The 20,374-nt window shown below is 39.8% G+C and overlaps 1 protein-coding gene across 1 annotated transcript in view; it reads left to right on the plus strand.

Annotated features, from left to right (window-relative positions):
• Positions 1 to 20,374, plus strand: part of LOC119653165 (transforming growth factor beta-1-induced transcript 1 protein) — a 65,997-nt gene that overhangs the window by 39,877 nt on the left and 5,746 nt on the right. The window contains exons 3-6 of the mRNA XM_038057708.1: positions 5,641 to 5,878; positions 5,948 to 6,101; positions 10,626 to 10,726; positions 10,795 to 10,934. Of these exons, the coding sequence (XP_037913636.1) occupies positions 5,641 to 5,878; positions 5,948 to 6,101; positions 10,626 to 10,726; positions 10,795 to 10,934 (633 nt within the window). The remainder of the gene's footprint in view (positions 1 to 5,640; positions 5,879 to 5,947; positions 6,102 to 10,625; positions 10,727 to 10,794; positions 10,935 to 20,374) is intronic.

Consider the following 20,374-nt stretch of genomic DNA (forward strand, 5'->3'; position numbering starts at 1 on the left):
GAGCGCTTAGTGGCCTATGACCGCTCTGCTTATCAATTGGCGTCACGTCAAGGACGAAGGGATTGTCACAAGTTTTCAGCATGGCAGAATTTCGACCGATCCCAGATTATATAATTGATGAAATCGACAAACGAGGTTCTGTCTTCTGGTAATTTATAAGAAAGATTGGCCTTACAGATTGAATCCGCAGTTTCTGGTATCATGTTTTATACCATACTTTATCTTTAAACGCATTTTCCGGAAAGTTAATTTTTTCAAACATTGGGGCGTCACTTCTACCAGATATATTTATCGAATTCAACCAATTTTTCTTTCAGTTATTAAATAAGTCATCTCGTGTGAGGGCCGTTTTTTTCGCCTTTTTTAGAAATTTTTTGTGAGGAACTGGATAAAGATACAAATACGAATTTTTCACCATAGATTTATTGATATCTTGAGCATGGGTAATAATTTTTCCAACCCGATAGCAAAATTCATTATCGAAATACAAAGGAATTTATACACCCATCTCCAAAAAATGTGTTTTTCTACTGCCACGCTAGAGGGCGCTGAGATCAACTTAAAGAAAAAAGTAAACGGCATTTTAACGTGCAAACTTAACTACAGTCCGCAAACTAGGATTATTAAAAAATATTAAAAGCTAAATTGTTGGCGCCGTGTTAAACTTTTTTGTGTGAATTTTGGTGTTTTTAAAGGGCTCTTTAATGAACAAGAAAAAACTACTGAATGAATCGCAGTTACCCTAGTTTGTGAAACGTAGAAATATATTCTGAATAAGTCGAGAAAATTTCAAAGAATTTAGTTGAATAGATTTTGGGCTAAGGTGACAGCAGATTTACAATATGCAGTTTCGAGAAAAAACGGACCGATAAATTTATCGGTTATTACGGCGATCGCCATAAATCTGGCATGTCACTTGTTACGTGTTTAACACAATAAGTTCCGAACCGCTCCGAATATCAAAAAATAACTCCGCCCATATATTCTACACTATGTCTAGATACAATTGATGCAAAAAAAAAAACGATCCCGCGGATCCGACACACGGGATGACCCCCTTAAGTGAACATTGCAAATACTACAATTTTTTGATTTTGGATAGATAATGTGACCGTTCATGTGCCACTCATGACATTTTGACAAGGATGTTGCAAGGGCATAAGAAAAACGATGGGTTTTTTCAAAAATATTTTTGAAAAACCAAAACGTGTACAAATTAAATTAAGAAAAACTCATTAGAATATCTTCGATGGTTGCTTTGCAATTAATTCACAAAAATTGACCTGAAATTTATGCTTGACGGGAGAAGACCGCCTTAAACTGCTTATGCGCAGTTTTTACCCAGCGGGAACGTTAAACTTAGATGAGACTGCAGAGGAGATTCTCATTTGGACGGATCTTACCAATAAATAAATCAGCAAGGAGAGTAAAATCCCTTTATAAGCGGGTGCGTAATGTCAGACCGACATCCGTACCGAGAGATATCCTGCCTGTAGATTCTCCACCACGGAATTTTCCCGTTTTGTATTTATATATCCTATAAATTTGGTGAGTGGTGGATAATTTAGATCAAGACCAGACCTGGCAGTGGGTTAAAATTTATAGACTCGCGAATTCCTTTTGAATCCGAATAAGGATAACTTTCTCAAAAACTTTGCTCCAGGATTAAGGAAAGTAACCCTCTTTCGAACAGCAATTATTTATAAAACACAGCTGTACTAGTGACTGATGGATTTTTGAGAAGGATATTCACAATTCCATCATCACTCGGAGAAGATTTTTGGTTCCTTAATATTTTATATATGCTTTTCCCTTGGTATTGTAAAAAGAGTCGCCGTTGGGGGTTCTAAGGCCGAGTATGTTGCGAGTTTTAAATCGAACCGTTTTGACTAACTTCTAAAGCTTTTGTGAAGCCTTTTCCTAGGCGATCAAAAGTTTGTTTCGATTATCCGTTTTGCGGATAGTGAATATCGAATCTCAGAGGAAAGTCCATTTACAAAGATTTTCACGTGGGAATTGCGAGTGCGCTGCCAAAGCCCGCGGAGCTTGTTACGCTTAGCTTATTCAGTGGATAAGTGTTTAAACAATTGCTTGTTGATTTGCATCCTTTAGTGAAGGCTCTATTCAAGTTCTCTATATTGTCACCACTTAATGCGGCTATAACCTGTGAATTTAATATGTTCATTAAGATAGTTATGAAATTTTGTCTAATCTGTCTTGTCGAAAAATTGTACCGACTTACGGGAGATAGGAAGGCCATTTGCTTCAATACAAAGGAAGAATGATAGGTGAGGGGACGAGAGTTGATTAAGGGTGGTTAACTGTGAAATATTAACTTGATCATTACTAACGGCAGAGGGCTTCCTTTGTTGGAGGAGAATGTGGGTTCTGTGGATACATGTATCAACTGCCTTCATTAAATTAAATTAAGATTCGTCTGTCTAGCCGTCACACTTTATATCTTAGAAACGGTTACTCCAATTGATACGACATTTGGTAGAAAGGTGAGACCTGTGAATCTCACTGCCTGCAGTCACTAACATAAATGGAGTCACTAAAATAAATGGAATCCCGATAAATGGACAAGGGGGGTGTCGATCAAGTATAGTCATGTGGGGTATCAAATGGAAGGTCTCGATTACTACATTCCGAGTTTTGGCACTGGTTGCAATTGGGGTCCGAATGGGGTCATTTACTTCAAAGAACCGTTCTCAAGCCTCAAAATACTCTCCACACCGATGCCTGTTTAAATAAAATATTCTCCATAGCTACGTCCATACATGCGAATCATTTTTTTCACCATATATGAGAGGCATATCAAGAAAATAATGTACTGATTTTTTTAAGGTTACAAAATTACAAAAAAAATACGTAGATTGTAACTTGAAGGTGCTAGCTGTTCCTTTGTGGCGTTAGCTGAATGTGGTTTGTCATTGTCATGCGGTAGACAGGCTCCTTTTGTCAGCATGCCTCTCCTTTTATTCTGAATCGACCTCCGCAATTTTCTTAGGGTCTTGCAGTATCTTGCAGAGTTGAATTATGCCATGATTTGCTTGGTTGAAATTGTGGTTTTGATCTTGTTGGCGGATGGTGAAGAGATGGGACGCCATTGTCTAGACTAGCTTTTGGTTTCGAGTGTGTAGTATGCAACCTAAGTGTCAACTTCAGTATCGGTAGAGGAAACAAGTTCATCTCCATGAAGTTTGTAACACTTCAAAAAATCTTGCCTGGCTACCACTCGATTCAACTTTTGTTGGTCTGTCAACTGTTTTGGTATTCACTTCGCGGACAGTTTCCGATATCCGAGGGTTTCTGCGATGGTTTGGTGAAGTAGAGATCTGGAGATTTACGGAAACATCGCAGAAAGTTCATCCACAATCAATTGCATTTTCGATTTTTTCCACAATTTCTTCTTCCACTACCCTGATCATCCTCCACAGACGTATGACCGTTTTTAATATCGCGACACCGCTAGTATACACTGGTACGATTCATTGACATCATATCATCATTGGCACCATATGCAGTCTTCACCTTAACCGAAGTTTCTCCCTTTCAAACGAGATCAACGGATGATGCCGCGTATTTCATACTCGGCGGGAGATTAAATTGAAATTTTTCATGAAACGTGTCACGCTGTTAGTTCCCGACCGGTCTCGCTGCGAAGGGGAACGAAATAAAATAAATCCCTCCGACCGTGAGAACCTCAGTACACTTACTTTCTGGATATTCGTCTTAGTCATGTGAGGTATCAAGTCTCGATTAGTACTTTCCAAAGGTTTTCTGATTTCTGATGACATTTGATCTAAAAGGGGAGACGTGCGGGAAATGGAAAGTTGCCATTTTTCCCATGGACCCAGTCTCAGAAACTATCTAATTGAAAAATCTGGAAAAAAATTACGAAGCTGCCACTATATGGTGTCTAAGCCTCAAAATACTCTCCATACCTATATCTGTTAAAAAACATTTTCGAATAAAAGCTGTAACGGCCCGTATGATGTGGCAAACAAATTATTGCCTTCGGTATCAGGCTTGCGAAAGATTTGTTTTTGCTCGCTTTGTCCATTTCTCCCGTCAAAGCCCCTTCGCCTGGCAGGCTTTTGGGTGAGTCTTTGGTAAGAGCGACTAGGGCCTGTTTCTATGATTTACCCATACATTTTTTTAAATAGAAAATGGCTTAATTAGTACTTTTCTGAACTTTCCATATCAGCTGGATGATAAGGAAACGAAGACCCAAAATGGCGGCATCATAATGTGTAACAGGTCCCATTCTCAGAGAAAATAGTTAAGTTACTAGTCTCTAAGACACATCTAAATAAAATCTAGGTTTCAAAATACATCCCATTCCGTAATCTAGGAAGTGGAAATAAGTTCATATTACTCGAAAACTGCTTCTTGTTCCAACGATCCAATAGTTGTAACGCTAACTGTTTTTTAACAGTAATTAATATGTGTTTTGAAAGTGATCACCTTCGTGTGTCCATAATTATTTAACTTAAACCATTAAATGTACGATATTGAAACATTGCAGGAAACGCGTGCAGAACCACATGCTCACTTTTTATAACAATAAAACAATGGAAGACTTTTGAAACCTATACTCTCTTTGGACTTTGTAGAACATAGCTAACATATTGAACGTGGAAGTAGTGACATTCACTTTTTTGTCATTTTTGACCTACGGTGCAATGGTCCCAGTTATCGGAATCGTCTGACCGCCTCAGTCTCCTGATGCCAAATCAAATAAAACAATTTTGACTTATTATAACTTTGTTAATGATAGCGCGATTTCCATCAAACTTGATACGATCATGCTCCATATTATGACGTATATTGCTGGAAAATTTCGTGACTCCAGGATCAATTCAAGGAGGGTTATTTATTAAACATTATAGTAATATAGCATTTGAACAGATATCGGTATGGAGGGTATTTCGGAATGTAGGCACCATATATTGGCAGCCTCTTGATTTTTTCAGATTTTCCGGTTGGGTAGTTTCTGAGAATGGGTTCATGGAAGAAATGATCACTTTCGATCGCCCGCACTCTCCACTTTTTCCAACAATCAGAACTAAGATCGGATTCGGAAACTACTAACCGAGACTTTCAGTTGATATCCCACATGACTATATTTGGTGAAAATAAGACAACCCCCTCCCCCCTTGCAATTGTAGGACGTAGATTGATGTAATTCACTGTATGCTTGAACCCCTCCTCTAATTCGACGTAGAATGATGTAACTCATTGTATGCGTGAGTGTTCATAGTTTCCACCTTTCCACCAAATTTGGTGTCAATTGCTATAACCGTTTCCGAGAAAAATGCGTGTGACAGATAGACAGACAATTTTGATTTGTCTATCCTTTCAGATAGACAATAAACCGATTTTAATAAGATTTTGTTTTACACAAAACTTTAAAAAAATGGCGAACAGAAAAATAACAATGAGTCCCGAGAACAATTGTTCCGAAAGTCGGTATTAAGATCAACCCTTTCATCCTAATTGAAACAGTTCGTCGGTATAGACGGTTGGTTATAACTTTTAGCGTATTTTAAAAATAAGAAAATTACCTTAGATAACTGAAATATATTAAATGACCGAATACAATTGATAATTATTTTTCAATTTCTTATCTTACAGCCCACATATCAACATCAACAACGCGTCGTAACTGAAACGCGATCTTCACCATCTCCCGCATATAGTAATAGCAATCAATATTATAATCAAGGTAGTGGATCACTTCCACGATCGCAAAATTCTCTACCACGCTCACAGACACCCCAACAAAGTAATGCAGCGAACTTTTCGGAATTGGATTCATTGCTTGAGGATTTAAGCAAAGGACGCTATAATAACAGTTCTTTAGAGAAAAAAGGTATGCCTACATTATAATTATTTGCAAATTTTTTATTTTGTTATTTTAACTTTTCTATTTTTATTTTAGATTTGACATCAACCCCTTATAATGGAAAAGTGAGTCCTTCGCCTTACAGCAACACTAGTTACAATGATTCATTGCAACGGCCTACGGTTGATAGCCTTCTTGATGAATTATCGAACGCAAATAATTCTAGTCCCCTCTATGCAGTGCCAAATGGGTAAGTGTCGTTAAATTTAATGATTGCGACGGTTATAATTCATTTATTTATTTCATTTGTGAGAAAGTAATTTTTGATTCATCCATGGAGTTATAATAAACGGAAAGAATAACTTAGACTTACATAGATTGATTATCAAAATTTGGATCAGGAATGGAATGCATACAAGTCACTAAAGTAAATTTAGTATGCCAGATAAATGCTAAGACTTCTGTGCTCGAAATAGAATGGAGCCACCAGAATCCTGAACTCAGAATAGTTATCAAAATTCAAGAACTTTTAGTATATAAAATCCCTTCCCAAATAATTCCAGTTGTTTTTACTTTGGACAGCCTGTTCGTAGTGTACCAAGCAAGATTAATTTAATCATTTTCCCACGTCTTTATTGGCCTCTACTCTTTCAGTAAACCTATGAGTCTGTGCATTTTGTTCAGACTACTCTTGCTTTGAAGAAACAGCAATTTTTATTAAATGAAAAAATATATCCAATAAAATTACTTAACCTAAAAATAGCCTTAACAGTAAAATTTCCTAAGGTTTAACATCTTTTTTATTATTTATTAAATTCATGATCATCATCATCAACGGCGCAACTGCCTTAATAAGAAACTCCATACACCCCGGCTTTGCGCCGAGGTCCACTAATTCGATATCCCTAAAAGCTGGCTGGCGTCCTGACTTACGCCATCGCTCCATCTCAGGCAGGGTCTGCCTCGTCTTCTTTTCCTACCATAGATATTGCCCTTATAGACTTTCCGGGCTGGATCATCCTCATCCATACGGATTAAGCGACCCGCCCACCGTAACCTATTGAGCCGGATTTGACGATCGTGGTATCGCTCATAGATTTCGTCGTTATATAGGCTACGGAATCGTCCATCCTCTCTTAATTCGAAATCGTGGGGGACCTGAAGAGCATTTCAGGTAATCGCGAGCGATGGCACCTAGGAGTGGCGTTATACCCACCAATGGGTTCAGGGTGTGGCGTTATACCCACCAATGGGTTAAGAAGAAGATATAAGAAGCGGGAAGCCACATTCACACAGATTATTTATGTAAGCCCCGTTCAAGAAGGAAATGTGACACCCACATACATAGTTTGCTCTACAGTTGGAATGGAAGTGGAAAGGATTTGAAAATAAATCCTCCCGATACTGCGTTTAATCGTATAAAACGAAGCTGAGGTGTTGAAATTTTTGAGTCTTCGGGAGATGGAACGGGAAGCCTTCCTGCCATGAAGTGTATCTGGTATTGAAATCTCTTCTGATAACAGTGTGCTATGACTTGCCCAGAGGGTACGAACGAGAAACGCAGATCGAACGTAATTTGAAAATATCTTTTGTACCTTGTGTCTAATTTGAGTAATATATCGGGCTATGGAAAGAAATAATTGGGTTTTAGTAGAAACGATAGAGAAGTGAAGATGTTGTACGACGGAATTGGGGAGTAAAATAAAGGTCTTAAAAGTAGCCAGTATTAACATATATATTTTCTTAGCATTATACATCACTTTAAAGCTTAAACTCTAGGTCATTTTGTCCACACACTTTTTTCCTTACAATGCTTCCATCTTTTTATAAGCGTGTCGTAAAATTCGTAATCATGGGGGGAAATGATCGGGGTGACGGACGGGCCAGACAGGGCTCTGTCCTTGGCAGCCCCTTCGTGGGCACAGTCTGCGTTCCGACGACTCCTGTCAGGGTACGAAATCTACCCGCACTTCTTAGCAGCGCTGACAGTAACTGAAATGGGTGGGTGTGTGTGGTGGGGGAGAAGCTACAGCTTCTGAGCACTCAGGCCGTGTTGGCCAATTGTACTCGCCTCCCCGTCTAACGGAATATTCCAGATTCGTTAACGTATCGCAGGATTTTTGTTAGTGGGTGTGATGCTACCCGTCGCAACTGCAGAACATCCACACCAAAGCTCTGATGCGTCCATAGGCGGGACATTCATATAGGAAATGCTGCGTGGATTCCGCTTCCTCATTACAGGAGCGACACGTATCATCTTGAGTAATTCCTATTCTGAACATATGCCCAGCTAGTGAATTATGGCCTGTCACAATACCCACAATACACCTGCAAGTCCGTCGGCTTTTCGACAGGATAAACTTTGCGGTACGCATGTTCAATTCTGACAGGAAAAGTTTGGGGTGTCGAGCAGCATTTAGGCTCTGCCACCTGTCATTGTGGGAAGCTTGTTCCCAGTTTTTTAAAACAGACTTAGCCAATGCTACTGATACTCCAATTGCTGGTTCCGGTCCCGATATATAGGAGATTGACCCTTCTTTCGCTAAGACATCCGAGATTTCATTTCCTTCTACGCCACAGTGACCAGGTACCCAGAGTAGTTCCACCGTATTGAATCTAGAAATAGAGTTTGTGGCACGGCAGGATTCGCGACATTCGAAATTTATTTCGAAGAGCGGAGTAGGTGACGGAAAATGTCATATTTTTTCTCACTTTTTTCAACAACACAACTGGGACTCGTTATTTTTATTAATTTAATGACATCTTGTCCCTTTCGGTATTCACTTTTTTCTCCGATCAAAAAATATGACATTTTCCGTCACCTCGAAATAAATTTCGAATGTTGCCTGCCGCGCCACATCACTCCGCCCCCACATGAAACCGAGGGGTTTCAGCGACCGAATCCGGAACTGTGTCCCCCATCAGTCCTTGAAACGAACGCGCCGTTGTTTAGGGGTGCACACGGGCTTCAGTCTGGACAGGGAGACCGCCTTTTTGTGTCCACCGATCTCGAGCTGGAAGAAATGTTCTCCCCCCTCGAGAACGCGGTACGAGCCTTCATAAGGAGGCTGCAGCGGCTTTCGGACTGCATCCGTCCTAACCAGGACGTGCGTACACGTGTCCAATTCCTTAGGCGCACAGACAAGTGCGGACGAGTGTTGGGTGGGAAGAGTGGCCTTGATCCGTCGGAGATTGTCTCTCAGCAGACGCACCAACCCCGACTCTGTGAGACCCGATCTCTTATCGAAGACCGGATCACTTGGGAGTCTCGGGTTCTCCCCGTATACCAGCTCCGCGGGGCTGGCAGCAAATTCCTCTCGGTGTGTTGTACGTAGACCGAGTAGGACGAGAGGCAAGACTTGGGTCCAGGACGAATCGTCGCGTGCCATAATGGCGGCTTTCAGCGTCCGGTGCCAACGTTCTAGCATCCCATTGGATTGCGCGTGGTATGCAGTAGTGCGCTGGCGTTTAAACCCTAGGAGTTTGCCTAACTCCGAGAAAACGGTGGACTCAAATTGCATTTCCTGGTCAGTGATGACCACTGCAGGGACGCCAAAGCGAGGTATCGACTCTCGATAGAGGGCTTCGGCACAAGATTGCGCCGTAATGTCATTCAGAGGTATCATCTCAGGCCACCGCGTAAACCTGTCGATGATTGTGAGACAATACCTAAAACCGTGCGAGTCTCGCAAAGGCCCTACTATGTCGAGGTGTATTGTGTGGAACCGCTTGGTAGTGCGGGGGAATGAGCCCACTTCTTTCCTTACATGTCTGGTGACTACACTTTTGGCATGCGATGCACTCTCTGGCCCAGGAATTGACATCCTTGTTCATGGAGGGCCAGAAATATTTATCGATGAATAACCGATTTGTTGACCTGATGCCTGGATGCGCTAAGTCGTGAACCGCGTGGAACACTTCCTTCCGAAAGGTGGTCGGAATGTAAGGCCGAGGTCCCTTTTCCGAGTCTTCGCAGCACAGAGAGAGGTTCGAGCCGAAGATGGGCAACTCCCGAAATTTATATTTGATGCTCAAGTACGCGGCGAGCAGTTCACGATCGTAGGTAAGGGTGATGATATGCCGTTTATGCTCGCTGAGAAAAAATCGAACTTTGTCTGTGAGCTCATCTTACATTTAAATTATATAGTAGCTTAACTAAAGTATTTACCCTGCCTTTTTGGGCGGACTGGTCGGTTTTTGATACATAGTTTTAAATTGGTCTTTGCCTCCAAGCAAGTCGTCTATTGGCAAAAGGGGAAGAAGACGTTTGGGTTATCTTTTTTGAGCCAATTTTGCCCAGCGACTACTGTAACTAAGTAATTTATATAATACGCCAGATTTTTCAATCAAGACATTTTTGCTTTTCGCCCTATGGTTTGAGGTATTCACCTAGATAGTAGCTGTCACCGAATTTCACATAGCAATACCTAAGAGAACTGAAACTCCAACTCAATACTTAGTCCTAATCTGCTCGAAGCGAATATTTATATGGTTTAATACTGGCTTTGTTCAGACTAGTTTAGTTACATGCATATGTACAAGAAAAAGAATTTGCTCTAGTTTTTTACTGGAACATTCTTAGTTTTGATATAGTCTCAACTCACGACAGTAAATGGGTGTTACTCTTTGACTATTAACAACAAACATACAAGATTTTCCATGACAGTGATAGAACTAACCTTTTTGCCGTTTTCGACGTCGCTAGTATCTAGTATTAAGTAGCATTATTTGTTTCACCACCATTTGAATAACTTTCTGTTTTGAATATTCCCAGCACTCCGCCTACGGGGAAAGCCCCAACTCCTGGTAGACATGTTACAATTACTGTACGGGAAACGAAGACCGAAAAGATAACTGGCCCTGATGGAGACTCAGGTATGTTTTTCCTTCTATATATACAGTGTTCCGTTCTCAAATGAAGCTTTATTGATTTTATATTTCAGTGGCGAAAATTGATGAACAGGTCTTGCAACAAAAGGATCAATATCAACTGAATTCTTCACAACAATCTTACTATCCTGCATCAGCATCTTCAGCCACAAAAGAATTAGATGATCTTATGGCTTCACTGTCTGATTTTAAGGTAAGTGCAATCTATACTTTATGAGATATCGATTAATCTAGCAACATTAACTAGAATGTTTCATTTATCTAGTCTGTTGCGAAATAAATCAGTTTTATTTGGTTGATCTTCTGCGTATGATGTGAAAGTGCTGTTAGAAATGCATTTTGGCTCAAGAGCGTTTCTTGCAAATAGAAAAATGTTAAATTTTATGCTAATTGCATTTTTTCCAATTACCATGCTTTCGAAAAACTTTAAAGTAGGCAAGCAAACTATAAATAGACGGATTATCTTATCAGGGTCACCTAAAAGCGCATTTAATTCGAATCTATTCTATTTTGTTTGTTCATTAATTAATCACTGCAAAAAATTCTTATCCTAGACTAGAGCATCGTACACATTTCTGTAATGTAATGTAATATAGAAAAAACGTCCAATTCGATTTTTTTAGGCAGCTTTCTGAAAATACCACCAACCACAAAACGGAGAACATCATTTGTTTCAACCTCATCTTCTTGTTGCTCTGATTAAGTTTTCATCAGGGCTGATAATTATTTGTAAACGCTTGCCCTGTCCGCCTGTGGAGAACAGAAGCCTCATTCAGCGATTGTTTTTTCGCCGATTCGTTTCGATAGCCATATCTCCGTTCACCCTTGACACTTTACTTTCAATATTGATTGCAATTTATAGCCGAGTGAATCATATTTTTTCACGCCATGCAATTCATTACTGCATATTTATGACTATTTCTTGGTAACTTTCTCAGTATGCATTATTAACTATTGAGCCCATCAATCGACAGTAATCTTAATATGTCCTACACTTTTTTCTTTTAAACTATTTATAGATATGGTCACGGTCAATGTATTTTCAATCTCAAACTGACTGTTCTGCTACCATGGTTTCAGTATTGTTATATTCACGTTACGATGATTGGTGAAAACCAAAACAAAATATTAGATACTGCAATTTCAATGTCAATCTTCCTGCTATAAGTGGACTTTGTCACAACTTAGAACTCTCTTCACTAAAAATACCTTTGGTAAGAAAATGTCAACACTGCATTCAAGGCATAGATGGGATTTTAGTAGCAGCTTCGGGTGTCGCATGAATTTGGAGAGCAGAGCATCCTTCAGATAATCTTTTCGAACATGAGTTCCTTGCAGAATTCCTCGATAATTAATTATATTATATATATTTGAGTTCTGAGGAGTTGTTATTCTTAGATGAGGGCACCGACGAGTTGGTATACCACCCACTTATGGTTGTCGGCAAAAACTCGTTCCGGATCCATGCGATAGAGACATAAGACATCGAGCGGTCAACTATACAGGCTCCTGTTAAAAGCTCTGGTATTATTTATATACACAAACCAAAAAAAAACCTTGTACTAAAACTACCGTGTCGATAATGACTTGTTCTTTGCAACCCCCTGATCCAACTTGGCAGCTTTTTTGTTGGGTGTGTCCAGAATTTCAGTTATGAATGTTTTACTGGTGATGGCTTGGTGTCAATAAATTTGTTAGCATTTTATTATTCATCCGGCTGCTGCTGCGGTGGGAAGCGTTGAGTTGAATTAGTCTAGCGATATTCTGCCTCAGGGTGTCCTTCACTGCCTACACGAATGCTCTGCAGCTGTTGTTGTTGGCAAGACAGCTTGAGTTGGTGGTAATATGGCTATAGCGCCGAATTGCGCTTCGTGCTCCTTTGTTAGAATTACCGGAACGAGTCAACAAGTCAGACAGCGTCCATCAGATCTCAAGTTCGTCCTTTTTCTCATGTAATGATTGTGCACTTCATACTTGACTTTTAGGTGTCACTGGGACCGACATAACACGACAGTTTTGCTAACGCCCACTAAGAACGACACGACACGACAGTTTTGCTAGCGCCCACTGGAAACGACATGCCAAATTTGTTAATGCCCGCTGGAAACGACACGACAGAATATTGCGTAGTGTCTGAGTGAAATTATGCGGTGTTTCCAACGATTAATTAATTGAAATAATAAAAACTTGTTGTTTCTCTTTCGTTGGTGTGGATATTTATTCTTGCAAATAGCGATATTTCGAGAACCACTTGTTCCCTTCAACACTGCTAACAAGTTCAAGTGGTTCCCGAAATATCGGTATTTGCAAGAATAAATATCCACACCAACGAAAAAGAAACAACAAGTTTTTATTATTTCAATTTATTGTGTGGTGTATTTTCAAGGTAAACATAGTGAAAACACTATTATTAATTTGTGTTTGGCGTAGGAAAATTCCTCCGGCTATTTAAGGTAGAAGACGGACAGATATCTGTGCATATTTCAGACATCAGACAGAGAAATGTTTGCGTCAGACAGATCTCGGTTTCAGACAAAACCTTTTTCTGCAGCAGACAAATGTCTGTTTCTGTCTCACATATCAGACAGACCTGCTTCAAACATCAGGCAGGCAAATGTCTGCGTCAAAAATTTGTCTGACTTATGTCTGTTTGCTGTGTGATACAGATACAGATTTGTTTATTTTGGTTGAAACAGACATTTGTCGCAGGCTCAGCTATTTGTTCGACAAATGAGTGTCTGATGTGAGAGACAGGCACAGAGATTTGTCTGTTGTAGGAAAAGATTTTGCCTGAAACAGATTTGTCTGATACATTAGTCTGCCTAATGTCTGAAACATGCACAGAGATTGGTTTGTATCTTATCTGAGGTAGCCTGGTTCATTTTCTTGCACCAAATATAAGTTAATAATAGTGTTTTCTATATGTTTAACTTGCAAATACTCTAGACAATATTCTATCGTATCGTGTCGTTCCCAGTGGGAATTAGCAAATCTGTCGTCTCGTTCCCAGTGGGCATGAGCAAAACTGTCGCTCCGTAAGAAATTCTTGTACTTTCCTCACTCATCCCATAAGATCCTGTGGTGGGTTTCATCCATTCAGTCTGAAGCTATCCATACCTCATATTTTCGTAATCGGGCTTGGTGGTAATGGTAAGTTATGGAGAAGCTCCGTCGAGAATCCCATCGCATCGAAAATGATTTCACCCGGGCTGTTCGAAATTGCCAGGAAGGGATCTATGAGGGGTTTTGGCAATATAATTATAGTTGAGAATATTATGGAAATTTAGTCAGTCTCTCAAAATGCCAAATTTCTCTAGTTCCATAAGCCAATGGCTCATAGTTCACTTTATTCTCCATGCATTTTTACGCATGCTACTATTATGAGAGATAACAACATCAATAATGTACAGGGAGCGACCCGTCTCGTCAACTAACGGACGCCGGGCTACACAGATGGTGACACTCCTTCCTGGGTAGCCTACATAAATCCCTCCATCTTAGCAAAAATGCCCTATGATACAGCTATCGAATCGATATGCAATGATCAACGCGAGAGAAAATTCACATGTTTACCTCGCAGCGTCCTCGACTTTCACTTATCGACTCAATAAATCGAAAGAATGATCCTTCAGATTAGAAAGAATCTGGCCGCAAATTGCCTTATGAATCGCCGCACACGAGGGACTTACTTGTTCCTTGCTGTTCAAATGAGTACAAAGTGACCAGCCTCCTGCTCCCGATGCCACGAGATACGTTCATTCGCGACAGTTTTCTAAAACGATTTTTGTTCACTGCAATATTTCGAGTCCACATACCAGTAAAGTGATAGTGAACACATTCAATAAGCTTATTTTATTCTTCCTCGAGAGATGCGATTTCTACAGCAGCTTCAGACATAAAGGGAATTCGGAGAGTAAAACACCCTTCAAATCTCCAGCATGATCGAATTGGTTCGTTGCAGAATTCCTTAGAACTGATAGAAGTCTATTTCGGTCGTGGCTTGGATGTGAAAGTCGTTGATTTTATCAAGATGCGGTGAAGGCAGCTTACGATTTTGCACGCACTCATCACTTCTGCCCTAGGAGCAGCGAGGTTACAGAACGCACATCTAAATACGTATGAGATGATACAAAAAAAAGACCAAAATATTTATTCTCATGTAATACAGATCATACAAGGAAGCAAGCATAAGTGAGTGCAACAAAAGGATGGGCAAAACAAGAAAAATTAACGGATTCTAATTAAAAACCAACCAAATTAGAACTTTCATTTCAGTTGTAATATTATACATGCAAATACGGCTGTAAAACAATACATCGGATTGGAAAGGTAATGTGGATGTGCTTTCTATGGACCTGGAGTTCGAGGAAGTGCTATAGATGTTCAGACAGGTTAAGATTTACCGATTGGGGAGGCGTATAGAGTCGGTGTGAGTCATTTTACAATAACTATTCTCGTGCTGTATACTTGGGTCTGTTGTCCTACCATACAAAAGCGAATACAAAAAGCTGAAGATTTTTATAGTACGCTTTTTCACAGAGGTAGGCTGTTTTCCTGGTTATTTTCGGATAAGAACGGTTTTGTTCTGCTCCGACGACTACGAAACTTGGCTACCCACAATACTCTGCTTTGAGGCGAACCTATTCGTCACGTGGATGTCGCGATATCTTCCTCCGATGACGTGGCACTTGTGAACGACCTTTTTTGTGAATTATTATGTGAATTGAATTGGAAATTTAGACTTCTTTCACAAAGTTGCCACAGGCAGCGTAATGTTACCAGTTAAAATTTTCGTCTCCGTTTATGTTGAAAAGTATTAAAACACTTAGATACTGATGAATTTCAAAAGGTATTGTTTTGTTCTGAAAAGACAACACGGATGCAGACTTAGGACCCCTCAATCTCTAACCAAAAAACGTAAATTTTATGTCCGATGTATGACTTGCGGTGACCTTTTCAATACTACAATTTAAAACAAATTACATCCTCCACATATCATGTGTCAGTTTGCACTTAGCACATTGGCCATGTTTAATTTCGAAGATATGCCTTCTGTGCTCTGAGATGTGTGAATTGTCAAGGTGATATGGTGCCCTTGAAATAACTTTTGCCATACTGTCGTAATCAACTGCTTCCGACGGAAAGTGTCTGCTTGTGTACGTATAAAGTTTTAACTAATCGTGGCCTGCAAGCCGTACACACTCACTTGATTATGACCGAAATTGTGACGAGGCGAATAATAAAAACAGTCCTATTCTGTGACCTACTGCACAATCCCTTGCCTGTTTGGCGAGAAGTTCTACCGGTATTAGCTTTAACATTAATTGCAAATTGGGAGAGTGCGGGGTCCGAAAAGGGTCAGTTACTTCAAGGACCCGGTCTAAGAAACTATTCAAACTAAATATCTGAAAAGAAATATGGTCCATGCACATGGTATCTACTCTCCATATCGATACCTATTCAAATAAAGTTAATTATAGTATACTACCATATTTGTTATAAGTATATTTTCTAGAAATTGACTGGGAACCCCCTTAAATTTATCCTAGGATCATCAACTTTTGCAGTAATATAGGCTATAGCATAATATTACCAAGTTTGGTGAAAATGGCGTTGCTACTAACAGAGTAACGATTGGTCAAAGTTGTCACTTTTGTGTAAAATTTTTGCTTTATAAGACTTCTGAGAAGTTCACTAGCTAGGTGCAAATGGGGAAAATGTTCACATAAATATTTATATAATAATAATAATAATAATGGCGCAACAATCCATGTTGGATCAGGGCCTTGAAGTGTGTTAGAGCACTTCATTCAAGACCGTATTCTGATAGCTTCCTCAGTGAATAATTTGCAAATCTACAAAGCTCTCACAATTTCCATACTGACCCCCGGGACGCTGAAGTGGCTTACAGTCATTCAGACTGAAGCAATCCATCCCTCCTTTTTTTCGATTTTTATGACGATATGGTGTTATGTCTAGCCGACCGTGGTGGAATGAACAATTGTCCAACCTCAGGAAACTAACCAGTGTTGTGCAAAACTTAGTTGCGACGAAAGAATGAAACTAATTCATTCAAAAGTTGCAACAATTTGAAAATTCAACTGCTGTTCGAAAATGTGCAACTAATTTTTTGATTTTCAGTCCTGATTGACGGTTAGTTGCATATATGCTAGTGCATCTGTCGAAAAAAACTCGCGATCTGCAACCATTCCAGGAGAAAACATTTTTTTCTGATTTTTTATTGTTAGTTGCAAGGTTTGAATAACGAAAGAAAATTTTAAAAAAATGTGTTGTTCACTCATTACAATTAACAACTGAATCAATTATTAATCGAATAATTAGGTAACTAACAAATTAATTAACTACTGCAACTGCACAACACTGGTAAGCAAAAAGACTCAGCCGTACAAGGATTGCCTGAAAAGGTGCACGTCGATCATCAAGACTGTTGGCCTATTCTCAGAACATTGAAAGCACCAGCAAGTCGGCGAGACTTAGTAAGATTCTGGTCTCCAAAAAGAGCAGGGAAGGGGTTTATCGTTACTTGTAGCGATGCATTTCTTTTTGATATATACCGCACTCCTAGACACGTGCGCACGTTGAGTTTATACGGGAAATGGGCATGCGCGACCATAAGTACACGAAGGGCTTTCGGCCAATAAGTCTCACCTCTTTCGTGTTGGAGACCCTACAGCACGTCCTGGAAATCCGTCTCAGTACGCTTACCTTAAAGGCAAATCCACAGAAACCACTTTTTCCGAGGTAATTAGCCCAGTTGAGCAGTCACTACACTGGATGCAATATACTCTAGCTCTGCCTTCCTGAATATAGAGACAGCATTTAGTCGCGTTAGTACCAAAGCCACCAAGAAACTCTAATCAGAATAGGATTGTAAATGTTTCTTACACATTGGATATTATCCATGCTGATCACGACAGGATAATCCAATCTAAGCTGGGCCACTTCACCAAAGCTGTGAGTGAAAGGGCGCGCCAGGATGGCGCCATCTCTCCAGGGGCGGAGTGAATGTGGAGATGTAGACCGACGATTTGGTTCTATTGACTCGGCATAAATCCAACCAAAACGAAGCTAATACTATTTACCATAAACGAGAGTACCCGAGTGTCGCCTTTCTCGGCTAAATGAACAAAGATTGGCTCTTTCCTAAAATGTAAGGCATAGAGGTGGGATCCTCAATCTTAAGTCAAATTGGAGACTGAACATAGAACTGAGGGTTGAGAAGGTCTTTATAATCTTCTATGTACAGTGCAATCCCGTCGAGTTATGAACACTACCACTCCCCAAACTATTACTGAAGAGGGGTGTTTAACAGTTATTCAAACACATGAAGGGTGGTATTTTTCTCCACATCGTCGTCGCACGGAAAAGGATAGGTCTATCAAAGCCATTAAAGTGGATTCATTGTTAAAAATAATCTAAAAAACCAAAAAATTCATTCAAGTGTTTTTCAGTCAGCTGCAGTGAATATTTTGTATTACTTTGCAAAATTCAAATGGACCTTTTTAATAGTCTCTGATGAATTTTGGCCTTTTTGTGAGACGATACGATTTTAGATCAAATTCAGTACGTTAACGCCTCAGTGTTCAAATGGACAAAAAGAACCCAGTTGTCTCAATGTTTTTTAGACTCTCTTAAAAGTTGTTTCTCCAACAATTTTCGAACCACAACCCGCTCTATTCTCTGCGCGGTTCTACGTTTACCCTTACAGTTTGATCGTAGACTTGATTGGTCGCTCTTTCCTTCATGGATATTTTTAGCATATGTAGAAACTGTACTCATACTTACTCCTTCTAAACGGTGAGTTTCTCGATAATTATGCGGTTCAAAATTAATGAGAGCAAGAATGGCTGTTGCTGGAAAATCAGCTTTTCTGCCCATGTTTTCAATGATATGATTTTACCACAACTTGAATAAAATGCAAATTTTCTAAGCCGAAACTGTTAAAATCTTAAAATGAAAGATTGCCTTGGAAGATATTTTCCTTTTTATTGGCTAAAAGCATCTAACCTATACAAATATGTATTTTGAGGACCAACTGTCCCCTTCTTCAGTGCTTTTTTTGCACAATGTATGATAATGCTACAAATCACGACACGATGCTCTATTACGTTTCTATTCAGCATCCCTTTTCAGCGTAAAACAAAACATAATAGTATTTTTGTCAGCGTAGAGTACAACAAGTCGGGAAACCGGAAGCTAGACGCTTCAGGAATGAAAGGTTTTGTGTATTTCTTTTATAAAGACATGAGTGAATTTGTCCCATTAGTACGTAACACGTAATATTCGCATATATTATGTGAGAATATTCACTTTCGGGTGATATTGACATTCAAAATCTTGAATTTCCAAAGAAGTGACAACTTTGACCTATTATAACTTTCTTAGTAATAATGCGATTTCCACCAAACTTGGTAGAATCAAGCTCCATATTATAGCCTACATTGCTGCTAGGATGAACTTAACGGGGGTTTTACAGCCAATTACTACAAATTATAGTAGTATACTATTATTAACTTTATTTGAACAGACAGTATGGAAGCTTCTTGATTTTTTCGGTTGAGCAGTTTCTGAGAATGGTCCCGCTAAATAAATGATAACTTTGGACCCTCCGAACTCCCTGCTTTTCCAACAAATGCCAAAACTAGGACCAGCTTTGGAAAGTGCTAACCGAGGCCTTTCGTTTGATACCCCACATGACTATATTTGGCGAAAAAAAATTACACCCCCCTTTTGCATGGATGGGGACCCCCCTTAAATTCGACGTAAAAGGATGCAACTCATTGTATGCGTGAGCGTTCACAGTTCCCACTTTTTCACCAAATTTGGAGTCAATCGCTGCTACAGTTTCCGAGAAAAATGCGTGTGCCGGACAGACAGACAATAAACCGATTTTAATAAGGTTTTGTTTCACACAAAACGTTAAAAATGGACCGTATAAAAAGAAGCTGATGCGTATTAAAAAAATATACATATCATAAAACTACATACGCAAAATTTCATAGTTGCATTGAAATCAGAGGTGTTTATAATTCGTTGTCACTGCACTGTACATCTGCAAGAGCACCTGTGTAAGGAAATGAGGTCTCCAGTTGAGAAGAGTTCTCTGAATGTACACAGCCATGGTTCGTCCCATTCTAACGTACGGTTGTGTTGTGTCGTGGAAGAAACTGAATGCAATAGAACCAAACTTAAGAGGATTCAAAGAACCGCGTATGTTGGTGCTACTGACAATTCTACCGGACAGATGCCCTCATTGTACTCTTGCATCCCCTCTTCCGGGACCTCCATATTAAATAAGTTGTAGCATGCAGTGCTGTTAGACTACGCGAGTCCAGATATTGAATAAGGACGCCCTACGGCCAAAATAACATCCTAGAGTAAGAATCTCGGGAACTCTGGGCATTCCCAACAGGCTATACCACACGCAAGTCGAGTGTCACGAGGAAATTTGCGTGGGCTTTTAAACCACAGCAGAGAACTGGCGACATGTTGCGAGATTACCACATAATATTCTTCATCGACGCATCAAAGGTGGCCTCTGGAGTTGGGGCCAGGAAAGGGGCGGTTCACGAATTGCAAGGTTATAATATTTTTATATTCTTCACCGACGGA

This window comes from Hermetia illucens, chromosome 3 (genome assembly GCF_905115235.1).
Source record: "Hermetia illucens chromosome 3, iHerIll2.2.curated.20191125, whole genome shotgun sequence".
Classification (NCBI taxonomy): domain Eukaryota; kingdom Metazoa; phylum Arthropoda; class Insecta; order Diptera; family Stratiomyidae; genus Hermetia; species Hermetia illucens.